The sequence below is a fragment of the Strix uralensis genome, chromosome Z (assembly GCF_047716275.1).
Source record: "Strix uralensis isolate ZFMK-TIS-50842 chromosome Z, bStrUra1, whole genome shotgun sequence".
In the NCBI taxonomy this organism is placed as follows: domain Eukaryota; kingdom Metazoa; phylum Chordata; class Aves; order Strigiformes; family Strigidae; genus Strix; species Strix uralensis.
In genome coordinates this window covers 37,678,169-37,702,303 of record NC_134012.1, presented here as the reverse complement: position 1 = coordinate 37,702,303, position 24,135 = coordinate 37,678,169, and the positions used below count along the sequence as shown (strand labels likewise).

The following is a 24,135-nucleotide window of genomic DNA, read 5'->3' as shown; positions in this document are numbered from 1 at the left end:
AAGGCATCCAGGACAGCATGGGGGGGGGGGGGGGGGGGGGGCGTTGGAGGGTGAAGACTGATAATAAAAGACACCTTTTAAAAAAGGTTGCAAAGCCCCACAAGAATAACTTGCCTATGACTTTAAATGCTTTAATTCCTCAGAACTTAAAGCCACATACTGGAAAAATAAATTGCTTTGCACACCTACATTACATGTGGTAATCCTTACCTGACTTTTTCTTCATACAAACGTGAGATAAACATCCCCAAACCAAGGCCCACGTGTATCTGAACAGCTTGAGACTCATCAGCGTTTGGTCTCCCAGGTAACCTGTCAGTCAGCATATTCAGGACCTCCTCAACCTTCTCCTTGCATGATACAATGAAAACTGGCACCAGGAGAGACAAAGCAGTGGCCGCACAGGAACGAGCTATAATACTGGCAGTATTTTCACCAGAGTAGGATTTCTAGAAAAACATAAAGAACAACTTATTTTTTCTTTTCCTCTTGAGGGAGGGAAATAAAAATTCCTTTCCAGGTAGTAACACTCAGCACTTCAGGAATTTAAAATAAATACCTATACAGCAAACACCAGCACAGATGTACTGCAATTTGGCAATAAACAGTATTTCATGGAATTGCCTATGGTAACTTTTCCATTTGCCTTACCTTGCTAACAGCTTAAAACTACAGTAATTCAGAATATAATTTCTGAGTGTAAATAATATTGCTAAGTATGAAACTGTAAACAAAGGATAAGACAGGATGCAACTAGAATTTAACAGCTAGTTCGCGCATAAATACATTGGTCTATTTTAATTTTCACCTTTCTTGTTAAAATATCCAACAGCATGATCAGAATGGCAAACAGAAACCAGCCATGGTGTTAATGTACTTCTGTAATTATAACAAATCAAGAATTTAGCAAGTTGGAAAAAGCACTACCTTAAAAGCATCACACCTAGGATGACAAAATATCACGAGATCTTGCAAGATAACCAGTAGAAATGCTTTCTAGAAGATACCTTACAAAGGTCTTTAATTCCTTTCTATTTCAAAAGGTAAAATCCATATAGCTACCTCTACCTATAAAGCAATGGACTGATTGTAAGTGATAGCCTAATGTATATTTATCAACTTCCATGTGCAACTCTGAAAAGCAAAAGAAAAAAATCCCCTCAGGATGCAAGGCACTCTGCAAGACAGTGATTTCTATTGTGTGCCTTAGAATTTTACAAGTGTAAGACTTTTAATTTTTTTTTTTTTTTATTTAAACAGAGTGGATTTTAGAATCCAGCCAGAGCTGACTTCGGTCCATCAGTAATTTTCAGCTTTTTGACACTAACATCTCACTACTGGACTAAACAAAGTTCATGAACGCAGCTAATGAAGTTCTGGTTAGAAAACATTATGAAGCATTAGCAGGCGGGTATTTGGCCTTGTAGGATGGAAGTTCCCTTCTGCATCCATGACACAAAGAATCCGCAATCTGGTTGACCACAGATAGTCAAGAGTTAGCAATACCTATTTGTTAAGGTCTACACTAAGCTTTCAGTCTGTCTCCGGGTTCTACTTCAGAACTGCCTGTTACTTATACGGCCTGAGAATTTCAGGCTGGTTATTACACTGCACGCACATATGATTCAACTTCTACTGGCCCTTGGGTGTTCAAGAGGTAGTGTAAAATAAGCATCACTGGCTCCATAACTACTAGATTTTGAGAAAGTATGCATTTCAGAACCCTAAGGAATGGTGTCAGAATCACTCAAGAGTTTGATAGTGTGTTCTGAGGAGTGTCCATGTTAGAAAGTTTTGTTTTGTACATATATGTCTAACATTCTAGGTTTTGAAGGTGTCCTGGTTTAGCTAGGATAGTAGGGTTAAGTTTCCCCAGCAGTGGGGGGGAAGCTCTAGCCGGGTTATTCAATACCATGCTGATGTCACCTCTGGGCGCCCAAGTGCAGGAGAGTCGGTGAACACTTGTGTTATGCGATCTCTCTGCTCTCACTGCTGTATCAGTACATATCTTGCTCTGTTCATTGTTATTACTGTTACTGTTGTTGTTTGTTTTGTTGCTGTTGCTCTGTTGTATTAAACCTCTCCTTATCTCAGCCCTCGGGCTTTGTATTTCACTCCCTTTCTGGGGGAGGGGCAGCGGCCACGTGGTCTCAGACCCCGGCAGGGACCAAACCACCACAACTTTTGGTGCTCAACGTGGGGCACGAGAGGGCTGAAATAAGGACAAAAGGAGAAGTTGTGTTAGGTGCAATTTTTCTGTTCTTATTTGTATTTTTGATAAGGAACGTTTGCAATGCTGGCCAACTTGCTTGCGTGGTGGGGCTGGATTGATCCTTATATCCACTCTGTGCTCCTAGTGCTGGAGTTTGTTCTCGGTGGAAAATGTGCCAGGGGTCTTGTTTTGCTGTACTGGCTGCAGACAGCTTATAATGTGCTTGTATCACTGCTTGTGGGGGTGAACCGGTACCTGTTTGCTGCCTGGGCTTTTGTTAGGGGTCTCACCCCCTCTATGGGTCAGCCAGGGGAAGAGATCCTCTCGGTTTTTGAGAGTTTCAGTTATCCCTGGAGCATCCAGGCCAGTGTGCTTGCGGCACAATGCTTTCTGAATGTCTGCCAGATCTTGTTTTGAGCCATACCGCTCCAGAACACCTGCAGTTCATTGATGATATCATTGTATGGGGGGACACAGCTGAGGAAGTCTCTGAGAAAGGAAAGAAGATAATTGAAATCCTCCTGCAGGTTGGTTTTGCCATCAAGCGACAGAAAGTTAAGGGGCCTGGAAGGGAGATTCAGTTCCTAGGAATAAAATGGCAAGATGGGCGTTGCCACATCCCAATGGAGGTGATAAACACGATAACAGCCATGGCCCCACCAACCACTAAAAAGGAGACTCAGTCTTTCCTGGGCGCTGTGGGGTTCTGGAGGATGCACATCCCAAACTACAGCCTGATTGTGAGCCCTCTCTACCACGTAACCTGCAAGAAGAACGATTTTAAATGGGGCCCAGAGCAACAACAAGCCTTTGAACAAATTAAGCAGGAGATTACCCAGGCAGTGGCCCTCGGGCCAGTCTGGACAGGGCAGGAGATTAAGAACGTGCTCTACACCGCAGCCGGGGAGAATGGCCCTTCCTGGAGCCTTTGGCAGAGAGCACCTGGGGAATCCCGAGGCTGACCTCTAGGCTTTTGGAGCCGGGGATACAAAGGCTCTGAAGCTAACTATACCCTGACTGAGAAGGAGATACGGGCAGCGTACGAAGGAGTTTGAGCTGCCTCAGAAGTGGTCGGCACTGAGACACAGCTCCTCCTGGCACCTCGACTGCCGGTGCTGGGATGGATGTTCAAAGGAAAGGCTCCGTCCACACATCATGCAACAGATGCCACGTGGAGTAAATGGGTTGCGTTGATAACACAACGGGCTCGAATAGGGAACCTTGACTGCCCAGGACTGGTGGAAGTGATCATAAACTGGCCAGAGAGCAAAGGTTCTGGGATGTCACCAGAACAGGAGGTGAAACGTGCTGAGGAGGCCCCACCATATAATGAGCTGCCAGAGGAGCAGAAGCGATATGCCCTGTTCACTGATGGGTCTTGTCGCATTGTGGGAAAACATTGACGATGGAAGGCTGCGGTGTGGTATCCCACACGACAAACCACTGAAGCTGTTGAGGGACAAGGTGAATCAAGCCAGTTTGCAGAGGTGAAAGCCATCCAATTGGCTTTGGAGACTGCTGAGCGAGAAAAGTGGCCGAGGTTCTATCTCTACACTGACTCGTGGGTGGTGGCAAGTGCCCTGTGGATGTGGTTGCAGCAATGGAAATAGAGCAACTGGCAACGCAAGAGCAGACCTGTCTGGGCCGCTGAAGTATGGCAGGACATTGCAGCCCAGGTGGAGAACCTCGTTGTGAAGGTGCGCCATGTGGACGCCCATATACCCAAGAGTCGGGCCACTGATGAACATCAACACAACCAGCAGGCGGACCAGGCTGCTAAGATCGAAGTGGCTCAGGTGGACTTGGACTGGCAGCGTAAAGGTGAACTGTTCATAGCCCGGTGGGCCCATGAGACCTCGGGCCACCAAGGCAGAGATGCAACATACAGGTGGGCTCGAGATCGAGGGGTGGACCTCACCATTGACACCATCGCAGAGATCATCCATGGATGTGAGACGTGTGCTGCAATCAAACAAGCCAAATGGGTGAAGCCCCAGCGGAATGGAGATCGATGGATGAAATATAAATACGGAGAGGCCTGGCAGATCGACTACATCACACTGCCACAGACCCGCCGAGGCAAGCGCCACGTGCTCACAATGGTGGAAGCAACCACTGGGTGGCTCGAAACTTATCCAGTGTCCCACGCCACCGCCCGAAATACCATTCTGGGCCTTGAAGAGTGAGTCCTGTGGCGACACGGCACCCCAGAGAGGATTGAGTCGGACAACGGGACTCACTTCCAAAATAACCTCATAGATGCCTGGGCAGAAGAACACAGCATCGAGTGGGTCTATCACATCCCCTACCACACACCAGCCTCTGGGAAGATCGAGCGCTACAATGGACTGTTGAAGACTACACTGAGAGCAATGGGGGGTGGAATCTTCAAACACTGGGACACACATCTGACAAAGGACACTTGGTTAGTGAACACAAGAGGATCTGCCAATCGAGCTGGCCCGGCTCAGTCAAAACTTCCATGTGTTGTAGATGGGGATAAAGTCCCTGTGGTGCACAGGAGGGACCTGCTGGGGAAAATGGTCTGGGTTAGTCCTGCGCTGGGCAAAGGCAAACCCATCCACGGGATTGCTTTTGTTCAAGGACCTGGGTGCACCTGGTGGGTGATGCAGAAGCATGGAGAGGTCCAACGCGTACCACAAGGGGACTTGATTTTGGGTGAAAACACACCATGAATTATACTGTGCTTTTGTTAATTTTTCTTTGTTATTGCTAATTGCTAAATGGCAGCTGGATGTGACGCACATGGTATAGAATAAAGGGGTGGATTATGTCCTCGTTTAGCTAGGATAGGGTTAAGTTTCCCCAGCAGTGGGGGGGAAGCTCCAGCCGGGTTATTCAATACCATGCTGACATCACCTCCGTGCGCCAAAGCGCAGGAGCGCAGGAGAACTGGTGAACGCGTGTGTTGCGCGATCTCTCTGCTCTCACTGCTGTATCAGTACATATCTTGCTCTGTTCATTGTTATTACTGTTATTGCTATTGTTGTTGTTTGTTTTGTTGCTGTTGCACTGCTGTATTAAACCTCTCCTTATCTCAGCCCTGGGGCTTTGTATTTCACTCCCTTTCTGGGGGAGGGGCAGCGGCCGCGTGGTCTCAGACCCCGGCAGGGGCTAAACCACCACAGAATGATTTTTTTGCTCTTAAAATTTTCTGCATTCATGTATGCTCACACATGGTTTTTACTGTTTTGATAATCAAGGCAAAAAGTCAAGGCAGACCCAAATACAAGCAGAAAACACAATGAAAGAAAAAGAACAAAAGCAAGAAAATTTTTGATTCTCCTGCTTTACCACTACTACAAAGGGCAAACAGAACCAGGACACTCCACACTAAGAATTCCAGGTATGAAATACAGATATATTCTCTTGCCTGTAACACTACAACACATACCTGGTAGAACCAAGGGAAGACTTGACCTTTAGGGTGATAGCGGCTATTCACAATGCTAAAGAGGGTCTCCGTGACCATATAAATCCAGTGTTTTGTAGGAAGAAAATCAGGTTCAGTCTGCAAAAATCGAACCCAAATATTCATAGTTATTTTTTCTTAAATCATGTCCTACCTGAACAGAAGCTCAGCAGCTGATGTTCCAGCCACGATCCACCAGGAATGACATTATTTTGTTATTCTTAAGTACAGTAAGCAGCATGATTTACTTGCTAATGCTGACCCTCCAGACACTACTTTTGAACAGGAACTATTCAGTGAAAGAAAAAACGATGACAAAAGAGGCTGGCTGGGTTTTAGTGTTCACTAGACATCTATCTTATCTGTCAACACTAACAAATGTGTTAGTCATTATGCTTCTTGCGAGAAGGCGCCTACACACACTAACTGCTTTTGTGTAGATCACACAGCAGCTACCAGAGAGCATTCACTGAGCAAGGTGAAATTTTAACTTCAAAATGTGAATTACTTCACATCCACTTACCAGCCCCCCAAACACCTGGTCATATTGCTTCACTATATTACACTAAGAGTAAAGGCTCTCTTTTCCAGATTGACTCACCTCAGGCATCCCTTCAGTGTCTGAGGAAAGGCTGCTTTCGTGTTTGGCTACTGCAACTGCAAGACCAGTCAAGGCAAAAATAGAGTTTCCTTTCACCACTGGGCTGTCTCTGGACAAAAAAAAGGCAAACAGTTAAGAAGCATAATAGAGATGTAGGTAACAAAACATGTATCTCAATGCCAGTAAGTTATGCTACAGGTGGTCCAGCACAGAAAGTCTTTGTACCTAGCAGCTTCATTGGGCTGTCTTCTAGCTCAGCAAAAGTCTATCACATTTCATCTTCAGGAATTCAGAAATGGGAGAGAGAAGCGCTTCTGTCTTTTTTCTTGTTTGTTTTTTATATAAAGCTGAGCACACAAGAAGTTGTATGAATACAGAAGCTTACTTCCACTATTATGAGGACTGCCACTCTGCAGAGCAAGTAGCACTCACAGAAATGCACCAGTTGGACTTAGCTAGTACCATGTCTAACAGGACAACAAAAAAGCTCTTCAAACAGAGAATGCTAGACAGGCAGGTGTCATTTCACAGCACCTGTTCAGGAGATTTAGCAGAGCAGCCATCACTGAAATCTCAGCTTTAACAAAAAAGTTTTGAATTACTCCTCTATGCTATGAAAACATTAACATAATGGAAAATGACAAATATCAAGGAGTACTAACTTCTAGCACAGTGCAAACCTTTACTTTTAAGGAACTCAAGAAAAAAAAAAAATCTGCTCCCTTCAGATAAAAGAGAGAATATAGTTGTGTTCAGTTTCATGAAAAGATAATGCCAATATCCCAGTCATTTCCAGAAAAATCTATTGCAATATCACAGAATCACAGAATCGTCTAGGTTGGAAAAGACCTTGAAGATCACCTAGTCCAACCATTAACCTCACACTGACAGTTCCCAGCTACACCATATCCCTCAGCGCTATGTCGCCTCTACTCTTAAACACCTCCAGGGATGGGGACTCCACCACCTCCTATATATAATCCTAAATATAATCCACCCTAATATAATCCTGATGGAACTCTCTTAGTTGTTTTACAACAGCAGCTGAACAATACAACTGTACTAGACCAGTAGAGACTGTACTACACTTTTTGCATCAGTCTTCCATTTCTAAAAACTTCCTCAACTGTTGCGCTAGAAGAATACACCTACACTGCAAATTTAGGGATTTGTTCCAGATCCAACAATCTCATTTTCACTATAAAAGTGCTCTCTGGATTTCTCATTTGCTTTTTAAAATAAGACTCAGGTCTTAGTTGAATGTTACTGACCTCTCCTGTCTGGAACACAGAAATTATTTCCTTTCAGATATGAGATACCTACAAGTAATTACAAGTAGGTGCTTAGTTAAGTTCTCTGAAATCTCCCAGTATCTCTTTCCTTAAATAATTTCCTAATCTATGTAGAGAATCTCAAACAGATAGAAACTTCTAAATCTACACACTCATGAAAGCTGGATGCTTTAAATTTAATGAAGATAAAAATCATCATCCTAACAAGTGCCAGGAGGAAAAAGAGCAGCGTCTTACTCTACTGAAAATATGGGGAAAAGACCCAGTACTGTCTTACAAGAAAGTCAGTAAACACAAGAAGTTCTAGAGACATGATCTATACACAGGAAAACCTTCTGTTGTTACCTAAAGAAAATTCACCACTCTGTCCCAAATGAGGCAATGCTTCTACCTCAACTAGTTTTGCTAAGGAACTTCTACAACTAAAAACATAACTTCAATTCTGAGACACAGAATATGATATATTTAAAGTTTATCATGTTAGTCCTCCTTTATCTATCTCGTTCTACCTTACATGAACAAAGGTATTTATTGAGTAGCTAAAATACGAAAAAGATCTTCCAATTTCATCCCTCTTTAACCGACTCCTTCAAGATGGACTGACATGCAATGAAATGAAACAGCTGAGAATATTTTAAATATCTGAAAAATGGTAAGTTAAAACAGAAAAAATCAAATGTTTATGGAAAGTCTTAATTAAAACCTCCACAACTCTCAACTTGCAGAAGTATTTCACAGAATCACAGAATCATCTAGGTTGGAAAAGACCTTGGAGAAGATCTAGTCCAACCATTAACCTAACACTGACTGTTCTCAACTACACCATATCCCTCAGCGCTATGTCAACCCGACTCTTGAACACCTCCAGGGATGGGGACTCCACCACTGCCCTGGGCAGCCCATTCCAACACCTAACAACCCATTCTGTAAAGAAATACTTCCTAATATCTAGTCTAAACCTTCCCGGGCGCAACTTGAGGCCATTCCCTCTTGTCCTGTTGCTTAGTACTTGGTTAAAGAGACTCATCCCCAGCTCTCTGCAACCTCCTTTCAGGTAGCTGTAGAGGGCGATGAGGTCTCCCCTCAGCCTCCTCTTCTCCAGACTAAACACCCCCAGTTCCCTCAGCCGCTCCTCGTACGACATGTGCTCCAGACCCTTCACCAGCTTCATTGCCCTTCTCTGGACACGCTCAAGTAATTCAATGTCCTTTTTGTAGTGAGGGGCCCAAAACTGAACACAGGAATCGAGGTGCGGCCTCACCAGTGCCGAGTACAGGGGTAAGATCACTTCCCTGTCCCTGCTGGCCACGCTATTGCTGATACAAGCCAGGATGCCATTGGCCTTCTTGGCCACCTGGGCACACTGCTGGCTCATGTTCAGCCGGCTGTCAATCAACACCCCCAGGTCCCTCTCTGACTGGCAGCTCTCCAGCCACTCCTCCCCAAGCCTGTAGCGCTGCTGGGGGTTGTTGTGGCCCAAGTGCAGCACCCGGCATTTGGCCTTACTGAAACTCCTCCAGTTGGCCTTAGCCCATCGCTCCAGCCTGTCCAGGTCTCTCTGCAGAGCCTCCCTACCCTCGAGCAGATCAACACTCCCACCCAACTTGGTGTCATCTGCAAACTTACTGAGGGTGCACTCGATCCCCTCGTCTAGATCATCAATAAAGATGTTAAACAGGAGTGGCCCCAAAACTGAGCCCTGGGGGACACTACTTGTGACCGGCTGCCAACTTGATTACTGTGTTCACCACAACTCTTTGGGCCCGGCCATCCAGCCAGTTTTTCACCCAGCAAAGCGTGTGCCCATCCAAGCCACCAGCAGCCAGTTTTGCCAGGAGAATGCTGTGGGAAACGGTGTCAAAGGCCTTACTAAAGTCAAGGTAGACAACATCTACAGCCTTTCCCTCATCCAGTAAGTGGGTCGCCCTCTTGTAGAAGGAGATCAGGTTTGTCAAGCAGGACCTGCCTTTCATAAACCCATGCTGAATGGGCCTGATCATCTGGTTGTCCTGCACGTGTTGTATGATGGTACTCAGGATGAGCTGCTCCATCAGCTTCCCAGGTACCGACGTCAAGTTGACAGGCCTGTAATTTCCCGGATCATCCTTCCGACCCTTCTTATAGATGGGCATCACATTGGCCAGTTTCCAATCTGTTGGGACCTCCCCGGTCAGCCAGGACTGTGGTAAATGCTGGAAAGCGGCTTGGCGAGCACCCCAGCCAGCTCCTTCAGCACCCTCGGGTGTATCCCGTCTGGTCCCATAGACTTGTGTGTGTCTATGTGATGCAGTAGGTCACTGACTATCTCCTCCTGGATTGCAGGGGAGTTGTTCTCCCAGTCTCTGTCCTCTGGCTGAGGAGGCTGGATTCCCTCAGTACAACTAGTCTTGTTATTAAAGACTGAGGCAAAGAAGGCATTAAGCACCTCAGCCTTCTCCTCATCACTTGTTACCATGTTTCCTCCTGTGTCTAGCAGGGGATGGAGGCTCTTCCTGGTCTTTCTTTTGTTGTTGGCATACCTATAGAAATATTTATGTTATCCTTGACTAATGAAGCCAGATTAATTTCTAGCTGGGCTTTAGACCTCCTGATTTCCGCCCTGCACAGCCTCACAGCCTCTTTGTAATCATTGTGAGTCACTAGCCCCTTCTTCCAAAGGCCATAATCTCTCCTTTTCTCCCTGAGTTGCAGCCAAAGCTCCCTGTTCAGTCAGGGTGGTCTTCTCAGTTGCCGGCTTCTCTTATAGCACCTGGGGACAGCCTGCTCCTGAGCCATTAACACTTCCTTCTTAAAGAGTGCCCAGCCTTCCTGCACCCCTATACCCTTCAGGACCATCTCCCAAGGGATCCTGTCAAGCAGGTGCCTAAACATGACACAGTCAGCCCTTTGGAAGTCCAGGATGTCAGTTCTGCTGCCCCCTCTCCTGGCCTCTCTAAGAATAGAGAACTCTATTATTTCATGATCGCTGTGCCCTAGTCGGCCTCCAACTGCCACATCATCCACCAGCCCTTCTTTGTTCACAAAGAAGAGATCCACCAGGGCACCTTCTCTAGTTGGTTCTCTCACCAGCTGTGTCAGGAAGTTATCTGCAACACATTCCAGGAATCTCGGACTGGTTCCTCTCTGCTGTGTTGTATTTCCAGCAGATGTCTGGGAAGTTAAAGTCTCCCACAAGAACAAGGTCAACCGATTGTGAGATTTCTCCTAAGTGCCTACAGAATATTTCATCCACCTCTCTGTCCTGGGTGGGTGACCTATAGTAGTCTCCTACTACAACATCTGCCCTGTTAGCCTTCCCCAGATTCTAATGCAAAGACACTCCACCCTGTCTTCACTGTATATGTACTCAAAGCAATCATAACAGTCCCTAACATACAGCGCCACCCCACCACCTCTCCTTCCTTGTCTATCCCTCCTAAAGTGCTTGTAGCCATCAAGTGGTGCACTGCAGTCATGGGAGACATCCCACCATGTTTCTGCAATAGCCACTACTTCATAATTTTCCTGTTTCATCATGGCTTCAAGCTCCTCCTGTTTGCTACCCATGCTGTGTGCATTGGCATACATGCACTAGTCTTTCACACATTTACAAGAACACCAATGTTGAAACAGTCTATGAGATTTCACTGTAATTCTTTCACTGATTACATCTTTATGATTTAAGATTTTCTAAGTACTTGTTCTTATGCGGATTCACTATTTCTGATGCTTTTGCTTAACCTGGTGCAAGTGGCCAATTTCAGGTTAACAAGGGCAAAGCATAATAAGAAGCTAGCTGCCAGGGGAGAGTGAAAGCAAGAAGACAAACAACTTTAGAAGCCTATGAAGGAAGGTTAAGATACTTATTGCTGCCTGAAAGCCACACGCTAATTCTAATAGCAAATGAACAAGCCTGTCACAATCTGAAAACATGTAATTTCCTGCCTCTGGGGGAGTCTGGGCACAAGACAGACACCTTAATAGAAAGTGGGACAGTTTTGAAGTGCCCATACTCCACTAAAGACCAGCCAACTTCTAGGTAAATGAAACTACTTGAGGCAGTCTGCTAGTTAAAAAAAGAACAGACCAATAGTGCATATAGCACTACCTAGGATTTACTCAAAACACTAGGCATCAGTCCTTCTAATAAACACAGTCAGTGGCAAAAATCTCAAAAGCACAAGGAGAAGAGTTCCTTTTCTGAATAGCAGTCATGTGACATCATGAAACTGGCAGATAACCAACTGCAGAAAATATTATCTTTCATCTTCTGCCACAAAAGAGAACTCATTCTCATCTGTAGTAAATTAGCAGTTCTTACTTGGAAGCACCTCTGATGACATCAGTCAACATATCTCTGACCCTGCAACAGAAACAGGAAGAATTTATACCACGTTCATTATACTATAGCATGAACTCAACTGATTTCCCCTTTGTGCCTTACAGGTGTCCATTCTAGGTTAACAAATATCTCATCTGGCTATCAGAAGACTTAGCGCAAATTAATCACAAGCATTAAAACTGTAAAAGTGCTTATTACCACCCAACATTTCTGTACGCTCATGTGCACCGCCAATGCTCTATAAAGGGCTCCTAGTTGACTTAATAACACTTCTGGTAAAATGCATGTTCATGCAGTAGCCATAAATCTGTTCTTTGAGCTGCTACACTGTGCTATGTCTTTGCATAATAAAATGAGAATGTTTTACGGTGGACAACCACAAGAATTTATCCTACACTTACTATAGACCTGTAAACCACTACGGGCAGTTATGCTGTTAGGCAGTATTGTAACATGAATCCATTTAAATGAAAGCCATAGGAGTAGTTATAATTTCTTACACATTATTGTAGTTGATTTAGAATAGGCTACTTGTCTGCACTTGTTTAGTTTTGCATTCATACGAAGACAGAAGCAGAGATACAGTGAGTCTTCTATATTGCCAGGTTTGGGTGAGGAAAGAGGTCCTCCATACTACAAATACAATAACACCCTGGCCATGTCTGTCATCCTACAAAAAAGATACACCAATCACAGTTCCACAACACGTGAATAGAAGACTAAAAATGCATGCCTCGTAACAGGGCTGTATATTATAAGACTGAGTTATACTCAGGCTTTAAAAGAAACCTACTCAGGCTTTCCTTCATAACCACACTGGTTTTGCACACAGTTTCAAACCTATCTACAGTAGAAACACACCAACTTGGCAAATACTAATGCGAAATTGCACAGTACTTACACAATAAAGCATTAATGCTAAAGTTTATATCAAGCTGTCAACAATGAGGTTAAACCCAGCAGGCAACACAAATAAATAATGGGTGCTGAAGTTGGAGTCCTGAAGCTGCAAGCTATTAAGGGAGAACAGGAAAAGACATGAAGGCTAATATCTGGCTCTCAGTTCACTTACTACTTTGTTTTCTCTACTGTTAAATGGAATTCTGTTCATTTTTGACACAGTTTCTATTAATGCTATTTAGGAAATACAGAGCAGAAATTGGTTCAGGAAAAATCTACAAAAAGCAGCACTGCTATAGGCATTCTTCTCACCTGGAAAATGTTTTATACCCTATCAAAAAAGGGATCAGGGAGAGTAACAGCAGAAAATTGTGCCACTGCTACATAAAGAATCTCTTCTACAAAGCCATATCATTATGGATCTTACTATGAAACTCTGTAATCTAGACTTAGCTGGAATAAAACAAAAGACATAAATTTTGTATTTCTGTTGAGTGGGACTTAGTAACAGCTTTTTGACTGAAATGGGCAAAGGGAATTTTGGTTTTGTTTGTAAATACTTTGTTCCCAATGCACTTATGAACAAGCACAGAAATAGACATTTATACTGTCCATGAATATGTAATTCTTTCTCTCCGTGAAGCCTCCTATTTCCCACCTTGTCCCCCTGGCTATGCACATACGTGGCTATATCCTGACACACTGAGACACACTCCCCAGCTGACTGAAACAGAAGTAGTTGAGAATATGTATCAGGGTATGCATCATGTGCTTGATTTTAAACAACATCCTCAGGGTCAACATTGCCAACTTACCATACAAATTGAGGTGTGTCTCAGTTCAGTACGACATACATCACACCATGGCTTACATTTCTTTTATCAAGCCATTTTTAGTGCGACAACTCACTTAGTCTCTACAACTAAGTTTTGCTCTTTGCATAAACCTTCTGCTTTAACATGACACAAAACAAATAACAGTTTTCCATTCCTTCCCATTGCTCACTACAAAGTTTCAGGCACTGTAGAGGGGAAGGTACCTGTGAATTTGTGCATATGGGAATCCTCACAGTTACCCATCAGTCTCTTTCTTCCTGCTCCCCCACTCCTCACCTTGGTCACTGTATCTGGTGGGTTGTTTGGGTTTATTTCATTAGTGCTCATACAGTCTTTAAACTTGTAAAACTAAAGGCCTTGAAGTCTTGCCCTCCTCTGCCACCTCATCTGCCATTACAAGTGATCAGGAGCAGACAGGAAGTTCCTTACCAGAGCCAGGCTGTAAATTGTTTGTACTGCACCTCTTCAGGATCCTCTTTTCCATGTTTTAACTGCATCTCCAGCTCTGCCTGCCTCCCCTGCAGAATTACAGAATAAGTCAGAATTGGATCTCACATGGTCAATCATGGTAAGATTCTTCAAAGAACACTTAGCCTTTCACCTGGGGGCTACTTATATGCAAACTTAACCGCTTTTCATATGGGATTCCACTGTAATACACAATATATTAAGTAAAAGAATCCATAATTTTTTATTCTGAGTGAGGAAAATAAGCTGCAGATGGCAAAACCACCTACAGATACTGAGACATCTCTTCTAGTCTGTGCAAAGGGGAAGGGGTACAACAAGCAAGGAATGACATTTAGAAGCCTGCTAGCTAAAATGGATTCTAACGCAAAACATCACTTTCTTGATTCATTACCTAAACAGAATTCCTCATTCTTTTCCTTTTGACAACACCAACCTCCCTGCGACCTGCTACAACAGTTCTTTCTGTGCCTTAAAGGAGATGTTATGGATTCTGGCCTCTTACAATTGTTTCATTTTAAGCACCTTTGCTTTAATGTTCAGTCTCCTTAGCAGGTTATTAAGCCTTAAGTGAAAAATACAGGCACATAAGCTGTGTTTTTCAGGTACTGAATCCTTGTAGTTTGGATGTGCATAAAAACCTGAGAATGTAAGAGAGTCCATCCTGCTATCCAGATGTCACTCAAAAGGTGACTCTCCACAGAGATTGAAGTACAATATATGACACACTGACTAAAGAGAAAGCTGCACAAAAACTATGCAAAAACCTATTGCCACTTCCCCAAACACATCAACATTGGTGTAAGTTCTGTACTAAATCAAGACCTGTAGGATCATTATGATGAGGTTGACTTCAGTCTCAAAAACGTGCTGAATGCACAAATTGGGAGAAGTGCTTGAGCATGTGAGTAGACATAATAAAAAAGAAGAGAGCTTTCAGGTGTCCAGAGGGGAAAAAATCCTCAACACAAGTGTTTTGGTGAACCAAAGTCTATGAACATCTGCCTCCAAACTGCAGAAATTATAACTCTACTAGCTGTTCAGAAATACTGACTTATGTACGATCCGGACTACTCATCTCACACTGTAGTCTCTTTTGGCCATCTCAATGAAAAGTACTATAGAAGCATAAGGACTAAGTAAAGATACTAGGTCTCCAGTGAGGGGCTTCATAAGCAACAAAAATAGGTTCTATTGCCCTGTAAAATGGCATGAAATTCTGGAGAGGCTTTCAGAAACAAGCCTGGTAAACACCAAGCTTCTCATGAAATCTTGCCTCATGTGGGAAGCAAAACAGGAAAGTAATTAAATACAAGCAACAATGGCCCCCTCTGTAGTTATGACCTAAAATTACAATTTGAATAGCTGCTGCCTGTTTTGTAATGGGGCTGGCTCTTAGAATCTGGCATTTTGCTGATGGCCAAGATAAAATTTGTTTTGAAAATGTTAGAGAAGCGTGTTCTGCTGCATGGCAAAACAAGGAACAGTCAAAGCTTCTAGAGTTCGCTCAGCAACCAGAGCTGCTCATGCTGAAAACAGCTGATGTGGCCTGGAAATACAAACAAGCCCTTCTAGTAGCACAAAAAGAACCTTCTAGAAGGCAGCTATTTGTTACAAGTTTTTTAGACCATTTTCCTCTTTAAAAACCAAATGGCACCTCGTTGTTCTAGGTATCAGGTCAGCTAACCTAATGAAAGAAAGGTTTCAAGATATTTCCTAATCACTAGATAGGGTGGAAAAATCAAAAGACCAGTCCCTCACTATGTGACAGCATTACATGCTGGTTAAGAGAAGTTCTATTTAATGAATCATTACTCGATAGCTTCTGTCTCCTTTGGGATACTATTATTACAAAATTCCTACTCAAAATAATAGGTTAGAGCTCTAGCTAAAATTTCACATTCTAAAAATTCTAAGAATTGACACATTCTGCCACTTGACACAGGAACAAGACTGCAAGAACCTGAACTGTAAGCAGAAGCTATACTTCTACAAAGTATCCCAGACTGTGCTGCCATTAAAAGCTTTATTTTTAAATTATTGTAACTTGCATGGATGCTTTTTCTGGTAAAAATAAAATTCATACCACTTGAATGAGCATTAATGCGCACAATACTATGTACCTCAAAATTACCTGCAGGATTGCACTGTAGGTTCGACTCATAAATCCTGACCAGGACTGTGGCAGCACTATGGAGCGGTGCCATTCAGAAGGCTGAATGTTAACCTGTGCAACACACCAGAAAGGGTAGAAATAGTTACATGAACTCTAACATATGCAGAATGTATGTTCTCCAACCTGTGATTTGCAAGCAATCATTTCCTCATGCCCATAGGACAATACACACGGGCGTAAGAAACTAAAGTGATAATGTACGTTGGTCTCCTTTCTGACTTTACCCACACCAAGTTACTTTCAACTTTGTTACCCAGGTCAGACAAAATTGGTTGCTCCAGGTATTTGAATAGATAACTGGATCCCAGAGAGCACAGTGGAATTATATGTGGCAGTAAGCACAATACTTGGCAGCACTGGTAGACAAAAAATACATACGTTAACGAAGATGTTAGTGCAGTTTATGTTTGTCACAGTTTTTGTAAATCTTATGTGCTTCTAAAATTTTTAAACAGACACTTAAATACAAGTAGATGACTAACTAAATACAAGGGAGGTTATACACAAGGACTTAGCATCCTTGACTGGAGCATACATAACTATGTTCAAGTACATAGTCCAAACTTCCTTTAAGGAAAGGAACTGTTAAAGAGAGAAAGGAACCAAAGTTTCTTCCCAGGAAGCACCACTATAGAACTAACAGGAGAGAAACACCACCATCTCAAAGATAGTTTAAAGAAATATGCAACAGCTCTGCCAGCCTTCCTCCAAGTCCCACATAGGTATGACAGCCTCAACTTCACAACAAAAGAATAACTCAGTCAACTACACAATCTGATGTACGTGCATAGACTTTCCTCAGGAGCCCAAGGTTGTTCCCTTCAATAAGCACCATAGCAAACTGACTCAAAGACTTTTCCGGAGCATGTTGAAAAACAAAAATTAAGTCAAGTGATCTCAGTAACAAGCCATTTTCTAGCCCTTGGTATCTTAACGAAGTAATTACAGGGGTAAGTTAAACTGAATGGGTCACAAATTCAAGGCCACCAAGGAAGCTTTTTTCAGACAGAGTCCTGCACCATGTATGTACCTCTGTCCTCACAATTTGCATGTTAGGCAATTTATAAATCCAAATATATTTATTCACAAAAAATGTGTATAACAACTAATTATAAGAGTTTCTATTTCTATCTCTCTACAACTGTCTTAATTGCAGCAACATTTTATTTAAGTATGATAGGAGTTCAAGCGTCCTCTCCTTTTAAACTGCCGTGTTTTCAGACCCACAAACAACATAAACTCTGTAATTAAAATGATGAGTGCGCATTGTTATAGCTCATCATGTTCCACAGTGGGCATACAGAATTGATTTTTCTTGCTACCATCCAGTTATTTCTACTGTCTGCCTCTACCAAAAACATGAAAAAATGTCATTTCAGCCATTTGAACTCCATTGGAAATAAGTTAATCAACCTCAGCAGTTTCCAGGGCAATCAGTTTTTCACAAGGGAAAGGCAAACATGTCAGGTTGCAATGAGATGGGATGTATGTCAGTATCCACTGTTTAAGGCCTACACTTTCTATTTCTGAATTAAAAGAACACATGAGCTGTGATCAAAAATTATGCAAAGCCCACCTTGAGTAACTAATTTTGCCAGGCTTAATCCCAAAAGGTTATTATATTCTTCCTATTTTATTTTATTACACAGACTAGTCACTGTTAACACATAAAACACTCCATGCCTCAAGGTATGCAAAACCCTCCTTTCTCCATCATGAGCCCCACTGGCCTTCTCTGTACAGAACGGTTAACCAAGATAAACAACTGAACTGCCCTTGTTCATTGATTATTGTCCTAAGTTTTCTGCTTCATCTCCATGTTATGCCCCTTATGATCTACATTAAGCAATCAATATTCTTTACATGGATTTTACATCAAAAACCGAAGGACCGTGATAAAGCTTCATGCCCGCTGTCAGTGGTGAACTTCAAACAGTTTTGTGTAAGTACTAATACATCTATACAAAGACAATCTAAAAGCCAATCAATCAAAAGAGATGACCTAATCCACCCCACCTTTTTAACCAGAATTTTATTCACACATCCCTCTCATCTCTCCTCATCAATTCCTGCAACAAATTGATGTCAAGGCTCCAGTCACAATGGTTTGTCTTAGGTTCCCAAGGCATCTGCAGCAACTCCTGTCTTCCCCTTTGCCTCTACTCTGACACTGTTTTAGACTTGTGCATTTAGATTTGCCTGGTCTTACGGTGATCTACGAAGTTCACCACGTAATCCACACTTGTGCACCAGAGCAAAAGCAGGCCTTCAAAGTACTTCGGGTGTTCATGCAGGAAATACAAAGGTATATTGTTGCATTTAAAGCAATTAGACAATATGATCTAATCAGGAATGTATTAGTAGCACCTCACACATCTTATTTAAATTTGCAGATGTGCTTGATGACCAGAAGAACAGCTTTTGATAAATGAACTTTCTTCATGGCAGTAAACATTTTGCAGATATGTGGAATGAGAGGAGACAAGAGGGAATAGAGCATCTTCACATAACAAAGAACATTAAAATAAAATTCATCTATGACTAAAAATGATTGGACATGGTACTGAAGATTATCACATAATGACTCCTGATGACTGCTAGTTTCCTGTACAGAAACTGCAGGTTTTACTTCTCCTGGATCATTGGATACACAATGGTAATGACAACTACATTAAGCGTCAGTTAACTAATACTAGCAAGCACAGACAAAGCGGACAATAAGTGAAGTTCAGATTCTTTTGAGTGCGCAATTTATGTGTAAGAAGATACTGGGGCAGGTGGGAGGTGCAGGGAAGGGGGCTCAGAGGACTTCTGAACCAATGACAAGTGATTGTGAAACCCTGCCACACTGGTCCTGGGATGTTCTTAGGAGGCAGCATAGCCAGACCAGGCTGCCAAGTAGTTTTCAAGGAAGAGCTGCAGCCTGACATCTGAGGCAATAAGAAACAGCATGAGCTAGGACCTAGTAATCTGAGCCTGTTGATCAATGCTTAAGAAGGACATGTATCCCTGAAAAGACACAGAACCATAGACTGTGTTGGCCAAAACCCAAGATAGGGAATGTTGGCAAACCACAGGAGATACTCTTATACTTCAACGCTCCTGAATACACATGGCACATGTTCTACATGCTTCTGCAAGACTAGAAGTGATTTCAAATTAAATCAGGAGCTCGTTTCCCCTTTCCAGTGCATTCCCAATAAAAATCAAACACCATGGCAAAATCTGGATGAGCTTTCTTTCAGCACTGGTGCCTTTGTGCTACCACAGATCTCTCTGTACATCCCTCACTTGTTTTGCACTGATACATAGCCAGCAGAGGGCACACAAAACAAATTTAGGGAACAGTGAAATTAAGCATGTTTCTATCACTTCCCTGGGTATCTAATTGAGAGAATATTGTTTAAAGAACCTAGAAACATGATATCAGTATTTATGGCCCATCTTAAATCTGCTGTAGAGAAGGGAGAGTGGGATTCCCAAGAAGTTCTTTTAGTAATTACAACGGGTTTCCATCTTGACAACCCTGCCAACTCACAGGGTTCCTATATTCAGCTCATCTCTAACAAATGTGTGGCTGTGAAAATGTGCTTGAGACAATACCCATATGTCAGTGAAATGTTTAAGCATGTTTTAAGTGTCCTTCTCACATATGGGACATATAAACTGCAGCATCAGGGATTTCATAAATAAGGCTAGCATTACATATCCACATCAGTACCAATGAAATAGTGAAGCAGCATCTCCTTTCATCTCAAATTTTGCTTAGAGGCTCTTTGTAACCTATTTGCATGCATACACTTCCAAATCCTTCCCCCAGCATTCCTTTGTGAGGAAAAAAAAGTCCTTCTACAAGGCACATTAGACTGAGGAGTAAAAAAGCAAAAATCTGTCAGCAAACTTACTTCCTGCATACTGTTACCTCACTGGAGGAGATACATTCAGTAAATTCAGTAGTGGAAACCAGCACAAAGCAGTTCATATCTGAACTACATCCACTGAAAAACCTCAGCACAGAAGAATACACTACAGGGAATTCTGTTCCAGAAAATCCAGTTATCATCTTAAGGTACTCCACATACAAGATTTGAATAAGCTGTTGAATCTCTTGATTACATCAAAATCAAACCAGGAAAGAAATGTACAGAATGAGGTTTCCACTTTAGTGCTCAAAGATGCATGTCATCACAGCACATCTAATGAACACACATAAAATAAAAGCAGGGAATGCTTCTTCCATGAGTACAGAGTGTCTAACATGATTGTTATTTGTAGAGCAACATTTAACACTGTACAACTCACCACTAGCACCCAACTTTGCACCTGTGCCTGTAAATATCAGTAATTATTAGGGCAAAATGACTGTGCTATTTCCAACACACAGAAAGCACTTGTATCTTGAGAAATATGCAAAGGCAAGACTAAAAACACTGCACCAGTTCAGGTTGTCAAAGCCAACGCTTACCACATCTGTGTGCCAAAAGCAGGCTGCCTCTGTGCTTTCTGCATGTAGCATGAACTGTTCCCTTCATATCCACTAAAGAAAGAAAAGCTGGGTAGCTAGCTGGAAGCCTGATAACTTTAACCTAAAACATACATTTACAGAACCACCAAAACATATCGTACATGACATGAATGAATGTGACTGTTCATCCTCATTCATCTTCACAACAGAGCTAAGTGAAGCTGGTAAGACATTATTACTATAAACCCCTAGGAAGCATTACTCCAAAAACTGAAACAGTGACAGGTAATTAGCTGATTTAGCCCAGGTGACTGTGATAAACCTCAGGGACTTCTTGTGCAGTATGATCCAGGGAGCCATAGAGAAAACAAAGAAAACCCATGATTTGTGTGACTTCTGACCTCCTAACTTACACATCCCCTCAAACAGAGGTTAACAAGCTCTGTTTAATAATCAAACAGCACATCCTCATTTCTAGGGGAAAGATGTCCTTCCTCTTTCAAGTCACCAGTGACCAGTAAAGGGCAACACAGCATTTCAAATGCACTGCTGTTTCTTGAACATATGTTCTGCCTCCCATGAGATACAGTTTTCAGTTTTATGCTGACTGCAATGCTTGAAAGGCAACTTTGTCTTCTTTTTAAGGAAATGCTTCTTACTTTACTGAAAAAGTCACTATGAGAGTTACCACCCACCCACGCCCCCCAAAATGAAAATAAAAAGGAGTCAAAGCAGTAGCAAACAAGTGTCATTCCGGTAATTTAAAAACCCTTAGAAAAGTTGCTTAATGTGCTGTGTTGAACTCTGAAGCAATGACTTTGCGAAAACACGTTAATTCCTATAGCCAGTGCAGGGATAAGTGAGCCTACATCCTACTAAAGCCAATTTTCTTAGACCAATGCTGCTATTTCATAACTTTATAGCTTAAACTCCCTGTTTTTATTGTTAAACTCTGCTCCCCAGAAGAACACCAAGAGCTAAACAAACACTAAGGCATGAAACTCAGTCCAATGAGCCCAGGGACTCACTTCTAGCCAAAGGCCCAAATACCTTTTTCCTGACAACCCTAACTACAACTGTCTCTATGTACAAGGGAAAAAAAGGCAAGAAAAAACTTTTTTGTCTTTTAAAGTAGTGTAGGTCTGTCATGGTTTGAACTCAGCAGGTAGTCAGTCACCACGTGGCCAGTTCTTTACTTCCCCCCGCCCCTTCCTGGTGAAACAGGGGATGGACAAAAAAAAAAAAAGAAATTCATAGGTTGAATAAAAAAAAAAATTAGTAATAGTAACAAAACAACAGTAACAATAGTAAGTGCAAAGGGGTAAAATGCAGCAGTGGCTTACCAACTGGTGACCAGTACACAGCCCATCCCCCCAGCAGCGATCCCCACCCCACCAGAAATCCTGCCACGACAACCAGGAAACCCAAACCAAAACAGGACATGAACAAGCACCGTCCGCCTATATACTGAGCATGACGTCACACGATACAGAATGCTCCAGTGACCGACCCGGACCTGGCCCTCTAGCTGTGCTCCCTTTCAGCCCAAGGGAAGTTAACTCTAAGCTGGCCGAAACCAGGACAAAGCTGAGAACAGAAATACTGACATATTTTGATCAAAATTCTATAGTTATTGGGAACTTTCACTAAAAGGGTACGGTTAGGATTGTCTGAAGATGTTCTGTGTTTAGGTTTATATTTCAAATATACCTGGATTTCTTTTCAGTTTTACTACACCTTGAATCAATTGACTTTGTAAAACTCTGAGATACTTGATAAAATATTTCTGTCTCCACTCATTGGTATGTACTCACTAACTCCATCCAGTTCATATTCAATAAAAACCCATGCTTTGTCAAACAAACCATTTTAGGTTACGATTCTATGAGGGTAGCTTGTTAGCACACGAAATGTAAATTTTTATGTGCTGCCGGATGTTATAATCACGTAACAGCTAGTAAACACAAATAATTTTTTTACCAGAGATTGTATTTGGTGCTTCAGTAAGGCAACGGTGAGTAGTTTACAACACAGTAGTTTAGAACTGATCCTTATTCCACTGTAATTCAGCTTCTATAACACTTTAATACATGCCTTTTATTATAATATAATTAAATATGGTCTTCTCCAGAACCTCTGGCACTGAACACAGGTCCCACTGAATGAAGCAACTACACAGAAGGCAGAGCTTTTCTTTCTGGATGCTACGCAAGCCTATGCTTCATTCAGAGCTACTCACTCTACATCTGCTCTTCTGACATATTTTGCGGTGTCCTTGTGGACTTCCCCTGTTGCTCTCCACTGGAGCATCCAAGTAGTTAGAAAACATGCATTTACTCGCACACTCCTGTGATTATGATAGGTATCATCTCAGTTTCTGCTTTCATTCTTTAGCAGTACAGATGTCAAGATGAAAAATACCTATTAAATTTGCATACACTATTAGATACCTTCAGATCTGTGTGTAAGGGTGAGTTTTTTATTTGTACTAGTTTGAGATAACTTGCCATCTTAAGTACTTCATAACCCTGTTGAAACTGCCTTCATTAACACACCACCAGGGAGACATTTCTATACCCCAGTCCAACTGTTTCAGACTGGCTTTTGTCCTTGTACCACTTGCCCTAACTTCCACTGGGATCCATGTGGTGTCTCTGTGGCTGCAAGACATGATTATTACTTTTTGTGGCTTTTCAGTTGAGAAAGACCAAAATGATAAGATGCTGTATGAAAGGTAAAAATTTTGTGTGTATGCTAGTACGTAGAAATGTTTGAAAGATGGTACAGAGCTGGAAGACTGCACTAGGTAAAAGCACCCAGTTTCAGCATGGTACACATTTACATCACTTGACTGGAAACTTCAGGCAAACTATGCTGCAGGCAGATTTGCTAGAGAGGGAACTAGTTTGTTTGCTTTGAAGAGACCAAGGGAGTGAATCAGTACTAATGCAGTGTGAACAAGCAGGGAGCTGGCCCTGAAACCAAAGGCAGAAGGGAGTCATGTGGATGCATCACAGGATCACAACGTAGCCATCACAACGTAGCCCCCATCCATTTTCCACTGCAGACACACATGTTCTGTGTCAGGCTTTCAGTTTGGAAACAGAAAACTCTCCATATCCTGTGCACGCAACCTTCCCACTCAAACCCCTTCATAACAGAAAGTCTTTGGTATCAGTGATTTTGTTAGCGTAATAAAGGAATTTTGCAGCACATAGGCTCTTAGGTCTTTTGGGTGTCAGTCACAAAGCAAAATCAGGACCCAGACACATTCCCACCTGCAACCCCTATCTCATTCATTTTACCTCTTCCAACTCCTGCAACAAGTACAATACGAGTGTTAGATAAAACACTTCCTTTTATTACACAGTTCTGGGTTGCTATCAACACAGGATCCATCCTGTGCTCTGAAGAAAAGGCTCCTCTGTACG

The 24,135-nt window shown here is 42.4% G+C and overlaps 1 protein-coding gene across 7 annotated transcripts in view; it reads right to left on the bottom strand.

Moving 5' to 3' along the window:
• The window catches only part of FOCAD (focadhesin), a 132,820-nt gene that overhangs the window by 29,547 nt on the left and 79,138 nt on the right, over positions 1 to 24,135 (bottom strand). For all 7 annotated transcript variants that reach the window (XR_012627224.1, XR_012627225.1, XM_074857087.1 and 4 more), the window contains 6 exons: positions 16,198 to 16,290; positions 14,025 to 14,113; positions 11,839 to 11,880; positions 6,247 to 6,355; positions 5,628 to 5,744; positions 211 to 449 (listed from right to left, as the gene is read on the bottom strand). Coding sequence is in view for 5 of the 7 variants with exons in the window: in XM_074857087.1 (XP_074713188.1) it covers positions 211 to 449; positions 5,628 to 5,744; positions 6,247 to 6,355; positions 11,839 to 11,880; positions 14,025 to 14,113; positions 16,198 to 16,290 (689 nt within the window). In the remaining 2 variants the exon portion in view is untranslated. The remainder of the gene's footprint in view (positions 1 to 210; positions 450 to 5,627; positions 5,745 to 6,246; positions 6,356 to 11,838; positions 11,881 to 14,024; positions 14,114 to 16,197; positions 16,291 to 24,135) is intronic.